The sequence below is a fragment of the Apaloderma vittatum genome, unplaced genomic scaffold (assembly GCF_000703405.1).
Source record: "Apaloderma vittatum isolate BGI_N311 unplaced genomic scaffold, ASM70340v1 scaffold759, whole genome shotgun sequence".
NCBI classification, from domain to species: Eukaryota; Metazoa; Chordata; class Aves; order Trogoniformes; family Trogonidae; genus Apaloderma; species Apaloderma vittatum.
The window spans coordinates 1-15,322 of NW_009736696.1; the positions used below are offsets into that span (position 1 = coordinate 1).

The 15,322-nt window shown below is 39.1% G+C and overlaps 1 protein-coding gene across 1 annotated transcript in view; it reads left to right on the forward strand.

Annotated features, from left to right (window-relative positions):
• Window positions 1-1,646: 1,646 nt before the first annotated feature.
• LOC104279686 (transmembrane and TPR repeat-containing protein 4-like) overlaps window positions 1,647-15,322 on the forward strand; it is a gene marked incomplete at its 3' end in the record, with an annotated part of 26,488 nt that continues 12,812 nt past the window's right edge. Inside the window, exons 1-4 of the mRNA XM_009877061.1 lie at window positions 1,647-1,856; window positions 6,989-7,104; window positions 9,192-9,408; window positions 13,270-13,357. Of these exons, the coding sequence (XP_009875363.1) occupies window positions 1,695-1,856; window positions 6,989-7,104; window positions 9,192-9,408; window positions 13,270-13,357 (583 nt within the window). The remainder of the gene's footprint in view (window positions 1,857-6,988; window positions 7,105-9,191; window positions 9,409-13,269; window positions 13,358-15,322) is intronic.

Consider the following 15,322-nt stretch of genomic DNA (forward strand, 5'->3'; position numbering starts at 1 on the left):
GGCTGGGCTCTTAGCTCGGCGCCCGGGCTAAGGGACCCCCACGGGCTGGGCTGTTGGTCAGCAACGGCGAGGAGAGGAGCGGCAAGCAGAGGTGCATCGGATAGAACGAGCAGAAACTTCCATGGCAGGATTAATTTTGAGTAGATTACACGTTTTAATTCGGTAGTGGTCACCGATGCTGTTGGGAGCAGTGCAATAGACTTATGTCTGGCTAACCTTCTAGCCTTGTTTTCATCCAACTGAGGGCACAAGGTGAATTACTTTGAGGAAAGGTTTTGCTCTTCAAGTGGCTCCTCTGCCTCGCTCTGTTAAGGAGCTCCGTTCTCTCTCAGGTTGCACAGCTCCATGTTCCTGACTTTATCTTTTTTTATTTGGGAGAGCTCCTAGGTGGTCCCCAAAGTGAGAAAGGGGTTATTGCCACAGGCAGCAGTGCCTGTCGGGGTGGGTGGGTGTGTGTGTGTACAGAGACTGGGAATACGCAGAGACTGGGACCGAGTGTTGTGAGCAGAACACTGCAAAGCAGTTGCGTGAGCAGCTCTAATGGTAAAGTCGGTTCAAGAAGCCAAATAATTGGAGCTTCTTCCTAGACTGTGTGAAGGCATTAAATGCAATGTTTAAAGGGGTGCAACAGTTGATTTTAAAAGCCAATAAATAATGAGAAAGCGTGAAGCTGGGCTATGATGTGTGCCTGTCATTCTTGGAGCTTATTAAACCTTTGTATTCTGCCCTGCTTTTAATGTAGTTTTCCATTTGTAACCTCCTCTCCCTGCCATTGTGAGGCCACTCACAGGGCTGTTGGAGTACCAGAGAGGCAGAGACAGAACAGCTTTCCAGGCAGAGGGCTGGCTTTGGAGCATCCGAAGACCCTCTTCCGAGTAAAAGCGGCTCATGTACCTCCACAGCCTCGGTATGTCCACCACACTGATGTAGCACTCAGTGCTGTCGGACTGCAAGGTCTTTTGGCTCTGCCTCAACAAGCCCATAAGCCCATGAACACAGCAGTGGAATTTAGCCTATACTGTACTTATGGCATGCAGAGTGATCTAGTTAGTGCTACTTTGGTGTTAGTTGTATGCGTCTTATCTCATTCTTTGAGTTGCTGACATTTAGGGCCTACTTCTATAAGCGCTATCTGTATATGTCTACCTATGATGTTTGTACAAATTCCCTGTATGGGCTCTGTGTAAGACTGGAACAGAAGAGAGATGAGCTTTTTCTGCAATTTATGATGTTTGTTTTTTACACTTAGAAGGAAATTATAGTGCTTATCATTCTCCTAAGAACTTTGTGAATGCTCTGCAGTCCCCATGATGCCTATATTTGTTACACTTGAAAAGTAAGAAACAGGAAAATACTAATTTGCTCGAGGTCTTAGAATTTACCTGTGCCAAAGCTTTAATTTAGAATCTAAGAATTTCTTGGCTCTATCTCTGTGCTCCAACCATGAGAAACAGTGCTTTTCTTCCACATTTGAAGTACAAATTATGTTTAGATGTGTTCCAGTAATTATGAAACGCACCGAGAGAAAGTGTTAGGTTGAATGTAGCTACATTCCTCTGTTTTAACCCAACTCTCCATATTAAAATTTTTGGTTTAGTGAAATGCAAATGTAATTGTGCATTTTTATGTATTTCTTTCAGATTTGCAACCAACATAATGCTGAAGCTCCCGGTTTGGAACAAGTATTTCATAGAATGGCACAAACAGAACCTAATCTGGACCATGACGTATCATGGTTCATCCTTCCGTCATACTGGGCTAAAATGGTTGTGGCAGTAATATCCTTCCTCTGTTTCGCTAACAGCTATGATGGAGATTTTGTCTTTGATGATTCTGAAGCCATCATCAATAACAAGGTTCGTCTTTCTTCTTTCCCCCTGTGCCCATTGACATAAATGGTCATATGAGAAGAAATAATGATGACAGTTAAGTAGGCTTCCTTCTGATACTTTTTTAACTACTTTTTTTTTCTGGTCTGTTTTATTGTGTGGAGTTTATTAAGTAAGCCTTATTTAAAGTTGACAAACAAGTTGTGCAGCAGTACTCTGCTGAAAAGCTAGAAGCATAAGTATGCTTAACATAATATTGTTCCTAAAGCTATCTGAATAACATGACTTGGGTTCTAATGCATACACAAAAAGTGAGGAAATTGAGCAGCTTTGGTTTCGATCTCTCAGAATGTATCCCCTTTTCCTCTTTTATGCTGCTTAACGAGTGTTGCTATCTGGTCAAGGGAGCTTTTTGCCATACTAAGTGGACTTTGCCTTCTTGTCATCTAAGGGAGTATTATCTAGGGTTGCAGCAACTTTAGGTGTGATTTTTAGTAACACTTACTAGCAGGCACCTGTACAATAAGATTGCCTATGGGTCTAATTTATGCTCATTTCTACGTCAGTCAGAGTACACAGAATACCTGCTGATGCTAAAGGGAAGTTTTTTCTTTATCTTCACAGAGTCACAGGTGAATGAGCCCAATGAATAAACTTACTCTGGTTGCAAGATACGTAGTGCATCACTAAGCGATTGTAGGGTGCAGGGGTTCTCCAGCTGTGGTTTGCACCATAAAAATTGCACAGGAGCAGGAATAGCTTCCTTCTCATATGCTCCTTCCCCATCTGAAGTTCCTGTGACAGGAGTACTTTTGTGAAAGAAAGTATTCCTGTTCTCTATTTTAAAAATTATCATACTTGCGATGAGCAATCCTTGAAATGCTCAGAAATTAACATCTGACTTAAAGAAACCCCTCGCTGAGAATCTTTTGCCTTTGAAGAGTTGAGCGTCTTCAGCTGCTAAGACAATTTAGCAGTTTTTTAGCTTGTACTCGTGTGTCGGTCTTGATGTTACAGCTCTTACGCTGTTCTGGAAGGTACTTGTTAAATGCGTGGAAAGAGAAGCACTATGTAAAAGGAATTGTCCTCATCTTGCCTTGCACAAGATTTAGAGGCAAATTATCACAATGTGCCTTTTAGAATCCTACAGAATTACTGTTTTGTTAAACAAATTTGTATTATGCTTGTGTAAGTCATACCTTGAGTTATAAAAGTATGGGGAGAAAATACATCTGCCAGATTGGAAGCTTCTAAGAGAATACTATAGATAAAGTAAGAACCTACAGTAATTTTATTATTATTCTTATTTTTAAGAAGCATATTTTAAATTACACAGTTCCTGCCAGTATTTCATTCTGCAAAGTTTTTTTTGGGACACAATTATAATATTTTAATTTCCTGAAAGTATGAGGAAAAGACTGATGTTGAAAGAAGACAGGTTGTTTTGTTCATGTGCAATTTCCACACTTTTAATCTTTCTCCATTTATTTCAATCTTTGCTTTCAAAATATTTCAATTTATCTATGCCACATGGCAACCTGCACCAGGATTATAGCTGTTGGCAATGCTGAGGAGTTCAGCCAACTGTTTAGATAGATTAATTCATACCTAGTCAGTATGTTTGAAATACTGAGGCTTATTCTATTTTGCACATCAAAATCCTCAACTATTCCCTAGAAACTAGATGAAATTCTTCTGACAGTATGATTTTAACACAGGGGTCACATGAATATATGGAAATACAAAATCCACAAGAAAAATGCACAGACAGTGAGTTTACCAGTTTAATGGGGGAGAACATCTAACAAAGGCACAGTTTATTAAGCAAAGTATAGCATATTTTAATCCTATTTAATAGGAGAGACATCAGGTGAAGTAATTTTGTAGACTTACTGAGCATTACTATACTAGAATTTTCTTGGGTGCCACACAGTGACCTTTTTGTTAATATACTAGCTACCAACACCACCACAATCTTTCATATTTTTTTAGCAAAATGATACAGTTAGCTGACCCCATACCTACTGTATCATGGAACATTCTATTATTAGATTTTACTGGGATTCAAGGTTGGTTTCCAGATGCTTTCTTGTCGTTTTAAGGAACATTTTAACTGGCGCACAACAGTGACTTTTGTCTTTATTCATTTACTAGTTTGGCAAGACAAACAGTTGTATTAGGAGGAACTTCAGACACATTGTGTCATTTTCATAAGCCTTTATATAGAAGAATTGACCTTTTGTCAAGTATTGAAGCTGCTGCTAGTCAAATATTTAGAGATTCTTTGATATCTACTTTCAGTTCTTGAAGAGAAAATCATACATAACTTTTAAACAACTGTGTCTCTTAGAGCAAACCATTCCTATTTTAGAAGTCCACTGGATGGGGAAATTATTGTAGGAAACTTTTTCTCACAGAACTTGATACAAGAACAAGATACATGACTGAAGACTTTTTGGGTCATATGGAAATGTAATCTAATCACTAATTACATGTATTCAGCTTTTCCTGCATTCTTCCTATGAAAGACAAAAGAAGTCTGATTCTAACAGTAAGGGAACTCTAGCCTTGCACATCCTAGATACATTTCCCATGTCAAGTTACTGAAGACCATTTGTCACATAGAAAATATACTTTTAAAATTTTAATGCCAAAAAAAACCACCAAGCCCTATTTCGTAGTCCCTTTCTTTGGCAAATGTGCATAAGGATCCTGGTGCTATTGGTTGGAAAAACAGTCTGAGGGCCACAAGGCCACCAAGAGCTGTCCCCTGCAGGGTGTGAAAGCTGAGGAGGGGACTAGAGGGAAAGTCCTGTGAAGAGAGGCTGAGGGAGCTGGAGGTGTTTAGTCTGAAGAAGAGGAGACTCAGGGGGAACTTTGATTCCCGCTCAGTCCCCATGTGTTGCCTGGTCTAGTCGAGAGGTGGCATCCCTGCCCATGACAGGGAGGTTGGATTAAATGATCTCTAAGGTCCCTTCCAACCTAGGCCATTCTATGATTCTGTGATCACTATCTACAACTGCCAGAAGGGAGGTTGTAGTCAGGTGGGAGTTGGGCTCTTCTCTCAGGCAACCAGTGACAAGGATGAGGGGGCACGGCCTGAAACTGCATCAGGGGAGGTTTAGGTTGGATCTCAGGAAGCCCTTCCTCACGGAGAGGGTGCTCAGGCACTGGGATGCACTGCCCAGGGAAGTGGTGGAGTCACCGTCCCTGGAGGTGTTTAAGGAGAGGCTGGATGTGGCACTTAGTGCCGTGGTCTGGCCGATGTGGTGGTGTTGGGTCATAGGCTGGATGTGAGGATCTCAGAGGTCTTTCCCAGCCTCAACAATTCTGTGATTCTGTGACTTCAGTAGGCATTGGTGTACAACCTGGTCCCAACTTCCCCTGGAAAAGCAGACTGTATTAATCTAGTGGGCTGCTGCTTGAGCACACTCCTGCTCTGAGATTCAAATCACGACCTTTAGAATTTGTATATGCTAGTGAGAAATGGAACAGGAGTTTAGGTGCCAAGGACAACACTCAAGTCCTGGAAGAAAGACACCTGTAGCTGGTACTTGTCAGTAGAAACATCTGTGAGTGAAGAAGTTTTGCACTTTGGTAATTCTTAAGCCCAAATAGGATCCCCTGTGAGTCTTGATTTCTTGATTTTTTTTATTTTTTTTTTTTCCCCTGAGAGTGCCTGAACTGACGTCTACACTATAGGACTTTTCAAAGACTGGAGTGTTACCCCTGGTCTCTTGTCAGTGTTATTTTCTATCTATTAGAGGATGCTTCATTTGACAATGTGCTAGATTTTTAGGCTACTTCCCCTTCCTGGTGTGGGGTTTTTTTTGGTTTGAGGTTTTATTTTTTGAGGTTTTATTTGTTTGGGTTTTTTATAACTGTTTGTCTAATACTGGCCAAATGATAGAGATAAATATCTTCCTGGATTTATTTTTTTATTTTGTTTTTGAATGGATAAAATCAGAATGATGTAAAAGAGAAGCAAAAGTGAGTTATTTTAAGTTCAGTTTAGCAGCAGCCAGTCAGTGTGACACAGACATTTGGTTGTACCTTGGGACTAGCAGAGGTAGGTACTATCTCTTGCCTTGTTGACGGGCCAAAAATGCTAACTAAGGGTGAGACGGAAGGTACTGGAAACCTCAGGAGGTGCTCAAAATGCTGTAGAAGCAAAAGAGAATGGTAGCAGCATGTGAGAGGAACTGTATTTAGTGAACCAAGGGTGTTGTAATGTAGGAATCTTGTAAGTAGATGGAGATTTAGGAAGAATAAGACATAGGACACCAGGCTTTGTAAGACCTTTCACGGGTTTAGCAACCCAATCTGCTTACTTGTGTTTTTGTATTCGCCTGTTAATCGGCTTTCATTTGGTGGTCTCTTGAAAAATTTCCATGGAGAAGGTGGGGTAGAGTAACATGAGGTTGATTGCAGGCCTAATACCAGCAGTCATACAAAAGCTATTATCTTGCTAGTGCAGTTTTATTCTTTTGTTCTGTCTTGAGTGTTGTTTGTTTTTTTTAATAGCCCCCTGTGCCACACCAAATTAAAATAGTTAATTACTTTTCTATCTTCTGCTGTTAATCTTTTAGAGCAGTATACAGAGATTTTGATTCTTGCTTTCATGTATTAAGAATAATAATTTTAAAAGCTAGTTGAATAGTGTTCTGTGAGGAGTAAGGCTTTAAAACCAGTCAATTGTTGTTTTCAGTCTTTAGTCTCCTTGATTTCATGCCTTCATTAGTAGTTGTGCTACTGACACTGGTAGAAAAATAGCTGTTTGCAACAGCTTGTAGTTGGCCTCTTTTGCCTAGACCTAAAATCAAAGCGTTTTCCAAAACTGTAAGATAAAGATGTTTTTAATGTGTTTCATGTCTCAGCTATTGACAAGGTTATCATTGGATATGAGTACACATAGCACTACTAAATTTTGTGTAGTTATACCTACTTATAGAACCCAAGCATCTTAGATGATGGACATCCAAGACGTGACCTTCGCTGCAGGCTTTGGTTCTTGTCAAATGTCAGCTGTGAGCTGACAAAACACCTGCTATGTCCATGATAGCATGAGCTTGTGTTAGTTAGAACTTGTTTGTGGTTTAGCTGTTTTGAACAAAACAGAAATGTTAAGGATCCTGGTAATTTATGATGTTTTCTTTCAGGACCTCAGGGCAGAAACCCCGCTTGGTGACCTGTGGCATCATGACTTTTGGGGTAGCAAACTCAGCAGCAATACCAGTCATAAGTCATATCGACCACTAACTGTCCTAACTTTCAGGTAAGACTTGTCTTTTTGCTCAAGGTCTGAATTTTTTTAACTTATATTGGCTCAGTATAGGGAGGAGGCAACAGAAAAGGATAGAGACAATGTATCTGGAGGGTAGTTAGATACCTTTCCTGAATGTGACTTTTGTATTTTTCTGTTCATCTCAAGTTGAGTTTTAATTTTCGAATTGTTTCTTTCCCAAAGGATACATTATTTTGGCATTCTGTATTTCAATGTACCTTTCAGAGACCACGTCTTACGCTCTTATATAGCTTGGTACTAGGGCAGTATGGTTCAGTATGTAGGTCACATCATCAAAAGAACTAGGAGGCACACGTTCCCTTCACTTAGCGTTGGCTGCCACTTATAGTGCTATTGTAGCTTCTGTTCTCTGCTTTCTTGGTGACCTGTCAAATATTTTTTTATAAATAGCATCAGTCTACTGTGGCCTTTTGCCATGAGGTCACTGAATAGTCTTCCTCCCTATTCCCTCTGATATTCTAACTTCAAATGAGTGTTTGTGTCTGAGCATCCTAGTGAGAGAGAAGTCTGCCTGTATATATAACTTGCTGGTTTTCTCAACTAAAAGTTTATGATGAGGATTACTTCTGTAGGTGCTTAGCTCATGACTTTTGCGCAAAGATTTGAGCAAGCAGTAGACCATGTAGAAATTTGGAAAAATAATGCAGACGATCTTTGAGGATTCGGTCTTAAGCTTCTTTATTTTCTCCATGCAACTCTGTTGTGGATGGGGACTTGACACGGGTTCTGCAGTTGTGTCCATTCTAAGCCAGGGACTAAGTGATTGTGGAGGAAGTACTCCCACTCTTAGTCTTCACATTCAAGCAAAATCTTTGACTGCTGAGTGCAGTCAGTATTTTAAGTACTTAGCCTCATGGGTTTCACTGTCTGTTGGGCTTTCTTCTTATTCTTATCAAGAAAAATACGCAACTGAATAGAATGTGTCAGTCTTAAACCTACTAAAGCTTTCAGTGCATTACACAGCACATGCTTTCCCTTCTTTTCAAGGTCCCTGTGGTATAGTCCATCTCTAGTAACATCCTGGTTAGTTTAAAGAGTGAACTGAGATACAGTCATTGCTATATCTGAAAATATAGATGAGCGTGTGGAGATGGTCCATAAAATGCTATTTTCACAAGTAAGAAATTGGTTTTCTTAATTTCCCTAAGCTCCAGTTTTTGTATTTATCACATTTATAGTACCTTTGAGATTTTTAATAGATTTCACTTAAGCCAGATACAGACTGACCAAATGAAGTATATGAAATTCCCTATCCAATCTTAAGTTTCTGTATATCTCACCTACTGATAAAAGAGGATGGATAATAATGAGATCTTTCTCCTTTTTCTTCTCCCTTTCCGTTCTACTGCAGAGTTACTATTCTGAATAGGGATTTAGATGGAATTTTCAGCTTATACCTTTTTTCTGGTTCTCACAGTTGCGTGAAACCTCTCTCTAACCAGCCTCACAAATTAGTTACTAAGATGTGCTAACTGACTACTTTCTGGATACTGATTGTACCCAGATGGTTTCTACATCATCAGTTCCAATGCTAGGATGTTTTTCGGCTAAGAATATCAGTGGAATTATAGCCTTAGTGTGTATTAGTTTCCTCACTGTGTGGATTTAATTAAAATAACTTGATCAGGTTGGTTTTGGACGCAGCTTCCCTTAAGCCCAAGGGTATCCCCCCAGTAGGCTGGATTGTTTATCTGCAGGACATGCAGTGAGGTTATGCCCCGACCAAGAGCTGGTTCTAAGTAACAACAGGTATGATTAACGTAACGGCATTAGCATTTGTCTTTGGAGAGGACAGGTATTATGCTGACTGTATTATCCCATATGAATACCTTTCAGTAAAGATCAAGGCACTGTTTCTAGCCAACTGTGGTGACTAAGAGGTAAGGGCACGTGTGCTGGGGTTTGCTGGTATTTTTCAGGCTTTTCTTTTTCTTTTTTTTTTTGCATGTGTATGTGTCTAATATGATCTTGCTACAGGGTTGTTTAGTTTTTTCTGTTTGCCTGTGTCTCCAACCGTTGATGTAATTGTTAGCCTTAATGTTTTTGTTTCTATATAGAATTAATTACCTTTTTGCTGGAGGCTTCTACCCAGTTGGTTTCCATGTCATCAATATAATACTGCATTGTATTATCTCAGTGTTGATGGTTGATGTGTTCTCAATATTACTGGGTGGACTGCAGTTCAGTAATAAAGGAAGAAGGCTAAACCTGGCTCCAAAGACATCTCTTCTAGCTGCTTTACTGTTTGCTGTACATCCAGTGCACACCGAATGCGTAAGTACTGAGCAATTAGTTCCAACAATTTGTATCTTAGAAGTTCCTGACCTTTTTGACTAATTAGTTCTGACATAGCCTTATACTCTACACATTGCTTTTATATGTTCTCAACACTTCTCTTGGCACATGTCTTATGAGAACAATCAAATATTATGGTTGATAAGTCCAAAAGCTTGTAATTCCGTAGGGCTGGACCTTATTAAGAAAGAGAAATTAAATAATTTCATTACACTAACTGAAGAAGGACAGCCTTAAACTTCAGTTACCCTAATTACTGGATTAAGAATTCATTACTAGAAACATTAGCTCATGAGCAGCCTAGGAGAATGGACAATAAACTGAGTGCAAATGCATAACTACCTTTCATTTCTGTTTGCTTTGATAGAAAAGCAAGAAGATAGAAATTTGGAGTAGGGGTATTATATGAACTCTGTGTATAGCTGTGTTAGAACATTGCATCCAATTTTGAATCCATGCTGCAAGCAGAGCACTGGGAAAAATGGAGAGGGCTCAGAAGAGCCGTGAAAATGATTAAAGGGTTTGGAAATCATGCCATGTCATGAGAGATCAGACTCCATGGATTTATATTTTTAAAATGAAGAAGATTAAAGGATTTTTTTTTTAATCCCAGTCTGTAATTATGTACATGAGGAACACAAATGTGATAGTAGTGGGCCCTGTAATAGTGCAGACAAAAGCATAACAGTGACTGGAAGTTGAAGCTGTAAAGATGCAGAACAGAAATGTGGCACATGTGTAGCAAGCATTTAAAATACCTGACCATAGATCAAAGCCCTTGTGTGGAAATTCTAGTGAAGAGGACATGATTTTCTTAAAAAGCTCTTTTGCAGTCATAGCTAAGAAAATCTTGTGGCTTTTTGCCAGAGGGTTTGCTGGATGTGGTCCCTGATTGCTTGATCTTGTAATAATGAATAAATGAAATATAAAATAATCACAGTGCAGGAATTATTTTTAAAATTTTTTTTAGAGTTTGAAAGGACTGAGCAACTGAAAAATTACTGACTTTAGCTTTGATTTTTGTGCTAGCAGTGAACACCTGAGTCTATTCTATGTATGTGGCACCAGTTAGGTTTTTTTAGTTTTTTATTTATTCACAATATGCCATGGTTTTGGCTTTTTTCATTTGCTTTACACATGATTCATGGGGAAGAGGTCATGGAAAGCTATACCTCTGAGCTGCATGGGGGCCCCTGCGTGTATTGCAGACTTAGAGATGGTGCGAAGTTATGTATTACTAATTTGGCACCTTTTTTGGCCGTGTGGCTAAAACATCCTGCCAATCGTTTTCTCCTGTTTGCTCACATGCAAAATAGCTTCTTTTATGAAAGTGTGTTGTGCTAGTGTTAGAAGGACCCCTTTTATTTGCTCTCCAAAATGAGTTCTAGGTGCCAAAGTGAAGTAAAACAAGTCTTCAGTGCTTTTGATGTTCTGACATGGAAAGAGAAATCTCACTTATTTTAACTTCATAATAGGCCTACTACTGACTCCTTTATCAATATCGGTAATTTTATTCTTCTTTCCTTTTGACTCTAAAAATATGTTTAAGTCAGCATGGAAATGTTAGTAAGACCTTGGTCATGTCAAATAAATTACAAGTGATGCAGTTTGCTTGCATGTGTGAGGTGTGAAGACTTGCACATGCCTTGGGCAAACATTGGAACAAGCGGAAAAATGTAGCATGCTTCCATATTGTGTCTCTCCTAAGATCCAGGAGTGAATAAATGCCTCTCATCCTTTACATGGTCAATAATAAATCTTGCTGCACTGAAGCAGTTATGGTACTGCTGTGGTTCTAGCATGAGTTTGTGAGGCACATCTCAAAAAGCATTCCTTACGGTTTTAAAGCTGTGAGTTTTAAGTATCGTGACATCTTGGTTTTGAAAGGAGATGACATATTTTGACATGAAGTTGTGAAGAAATCTGTCTGTTTGCTGCTTTGGATTTTGGTATATACAGCACAAAACAAACTGTCATGTAAAACAGATCTTGAAAAGTTTAGTGCTTTCAGTATCTATGTAAGAAAAACATCTGTCGTCATTTTTCTACCTACAAGTAAATAGTCTTGTGGTGTAGCTCTGTCTTCTAAAAAATGCTCATTCGTTGATACTGTAAATATTCTTTGGTACTATAAATATTGACTTAAACAAGGACATAAGAATATACCTGATGCTAATGTAAAAATGCATTTTTTGGTTCACCTGGTTACCTGATTCTGCATTTCATAAAATATTGTACTGTTGGAGTCGTCTGAGGCCATATCTGTGTTATTAGCCCTTTAATCTCTTTGTTTTAACAAGTTGGCATTTATTTTGAAAATTGTATCAGTTCACCTTTACTTTTATCTCATTAGCTGACAACAGCCCCTGAAACAGAATGACACTTCATTATTTTCACCTTCAAGTGCTTTCACTTGACAGCTATTGAGTTAATCTTTATAATTCCTTTATTAGGTAGACAAAAAAGGCAGGCAAGTTAGATGAATGCCTTTGGATAAATCAAGAAGTTTTGCTAAGCTGAATGTAAGAGTCCAACAGTTTCTTCTTTTATGGTGCTCAGGTGAAGTTCAGGATAAAGTGGGAGAGAGTCTCTTCACCCTCTCTACACTTCTCTTTCTCTCTCTAATGGTATTTAGAAATAGTTGTTCCATCATGTCAGATGGACACCAAAAAAATGCCCTTTTCCTAAGAGAGGTTTAGCAGAGTGCTTTAATCAAAATGAAAGTATAATTTGTCTTTTTACTTTCCTCTTTCTGTTCCACTCACAAAATGGCACAACTGATGTACTGTACAAGAACCAAAGCTTCTGCTTTTGCCCCTGAAATACCACTTCAAGAAGTGGATTAAAAAACCAACCCTATGGCTGTTGTGCCCTGCTTCAGAAAGGCCGCTGTGTACATCTTCCACTGGAAATGTGGAACCCAGCACTGCAGGAAGTAGAACTAGACTGAATAGTAAGGATGTTTCCACGATCCTTGTGCGGGGTGTACGTTCTAGTGAGGTCCAGATCTAAGGGCCTAGAGAGTTCCCTGCCAACCCCCTATGTCATGATTTTCACCAGAAAAAAATCATAGTATATCCTGATATTCGTATAATTGAGAAATGAAGATCCCAAAATATGTCGTGCTGTGTCTCAGCAAGTTATTGTAAATACAGTTTAAGGGCTTGAACAAAAGCTTGTTGATGGCCCTGAGAACACTATTGATTTAAAATAGTTGGCACAGATCTGAAGTGCAGAGGTTCCCAGAACGCACTTCTCATTTTCTTTTGCATTAGTACAACCTCCATTACAAGGTGCATTTGGAGGTAGCTCTAATGCAATCAGTTAGTATAATACAAAAAACTGCGGGACCGGGGATTTTCTGATTCTGCAGGCTGGAAGCTCTTTGTCTATTCTGAGTGTTTAGACTGCAATGTGAAGGCTGGCTTGTCTTCTGAAAGTGGATGGCCTTGATTTGCGTTTCATCAGAGCTGCCAGTTTCACTGGGATTCAGGATTTTTGTTAAGAGTTTTACTGAAAGGCAACCTGATCCAAAAAACAGATGGAATTGGGCAGAGTCTGCATTTTATTCACTGAGGTCCTTCTTAATTTCTTAAGACAGCAGTTTTTGATAAAGCCAAATAATTTACCTAGTTGATGCTAGGCAATACCCAAATAAAATTAACATGTGGCTTAGAAAACTAAGGGTCAATAATCCAGTGAAACAGGTTAAAAAAAGAAAAGTGATACAGTGATATTCTTTTATACATTTCACTTTGTATATGTGTGTGTACATTTAGCTCAGGTTTTTTAAGAATAAAATCTGGTGATAAGAACGTTTTTTCTTTTCTTTTTTTTAAGGTTGCCGGAATTGTTGGCAGAGCAGACCTTCTGTGTGCACTGTTCTTTTTGTTGTCATTTCTTGGCTACTGTAAAGCATTTAGAGAAAGTAAGCATTCTGTTTCCCCCTTTAATTTTGTATTGTCTATATTTTCTTGTTTATACATTTCAGTGAAGTACAGCAAAACTAAAAATGTCAGCTTGATGTGGTTTGAATTTATTAATGTTTATACCCTCATAAAATATTTAAAAACCCCCTCCAAACTACTTTAGCAGGTATTTATTGTTAGAAGAGCTGGAAGAGTTCCTGCTTCTAATTCCCGTTAAAGACTAAGAATTTATTTTTAAAAAGTGTATTTTATGATAGCCTTATTTGTTAAATGTTTTATTGTTTAGAAGAATAAAAAGTATTTTAATAAGTATTTTAGAAAGAAATCAAACTTATAAATGTGTGTTCTTAAATATTTTAATACACTTTATGCCATTATGTTGGAATAGCTCAAAAGGGAACAAACTTTAGGAACCTTGCTTGTATTTTTAATGAATTGTAAAGAATTATTCATAAGAGTAAGCCCTCCAAATTCCTGCAATATGCAAGTGCTGGCATGTACGTGCTGAAAATAGTGTTACTCATCAAGTTTTTGTAAGACAGCTGTGTTTAACATGAACGGTTTCTTCGTAGATGTGTTTTCAATTGAGCTTTTACATCTGTTGTATTATTTGACCTGAATGCAGGTTGACAGTTCAAATACAGTTGTGGAGAAATTATCTTGAGGCTCTGTTAAATAAACACAAAAGAATACATGAATCCATGACTATGGAAAACTGTAGAGGACATGCAGTCCGGTATCTGAACGTGGCCCGCCAGAGGAAGTAGGAGAGTCATCTGGGGAACCCATAAGGAGCCGTATTGTGGAGAGCTTGTTTGATATCATTTCAGTAGGCGCGACCTGTCGTGTTTAAGCGGAGTTGGCAGTATATTACGGTGGTACCCAAGCTGGCTTTAAGTGATCTCGCTTAACAACATTTTCATGGCATCATAGAGTTTAGTGTAGGACGAGGAGGGGTAGGTTAGGCCACAGTGAGCTCTGAGATGCTGTGAACAGCTCCTGATAATTGAGTTTAGATTGTTTAGAACTATTTTGCATATTTCTACAGCTGATATCATAAATTTAACTTACTCTTCGCCACTTCAAATGATGCTTATGGTGATTCCTGTTCACTTCTAATATTTTGTTCTCCCCTTTGAGTAAGTTTCCTTTCTTTCAACTGAACTAATAATTTCTTGATGAAAATTGGCCTCAGGATCTTGCTCTTTTATTACCTATTTTACTGTGTATGACTGTGCTTTGATGTTTCTTCTATTAGTGCCAGAGTAAATTAGACAAATCAAAATATTCGCAATGTGCTTTCCAGTTTATTGGTACAGGTGGACCTATGTGGCAGAGGTAATAACCTTTACTTGAATAACTCAAGAGTAAAACTCTTAAGATGACCATTGGAGAGTTTTATATAGGACTCTGTAATTACTTTGTTAAGGAGGACATCTCAGGAATGATTAATAATGTGATATGTACTCTGTTTAGGGATATTCTGAGTGCTTGTACAACTTGCCAAGGCCAGTTTGATAGCTTTTAGAAGTCATTGTTGCCACGTTCAGGACATGACTCACTCAGGTTCCTGATTCCCAGGCCAGGATTAAGGTGACTTACACCAAAGATCCGAACAGCAATTTCATTTATCAATCACCCGACACCGAGGTATTTGCAATTGCCCCCTCAGCGCAGCCAACATGCTTCACAACAACAAGTCACCAGTAAGCAAAAGAAAACGGCTTTGCCATAGGTAGCTTCCTGTTAAAGCTAGAAAGAGAGAGAAGGGACGGGACAGAAAAAGGAAAGATCGCCACCCCTGGATCCAGCGACGACCATGGCACACGACCATGGCACACGCAGCCGTCTCCGAGTGGTGGGCGAAAAAAGCGCGCAACTGCCCGGGGCGAGCACCTTTTATACAGTCAAGTTCCCACCACAGACCGGGAACGAGGTTGGGGGACGGCGGGGGCTTTGCGGCA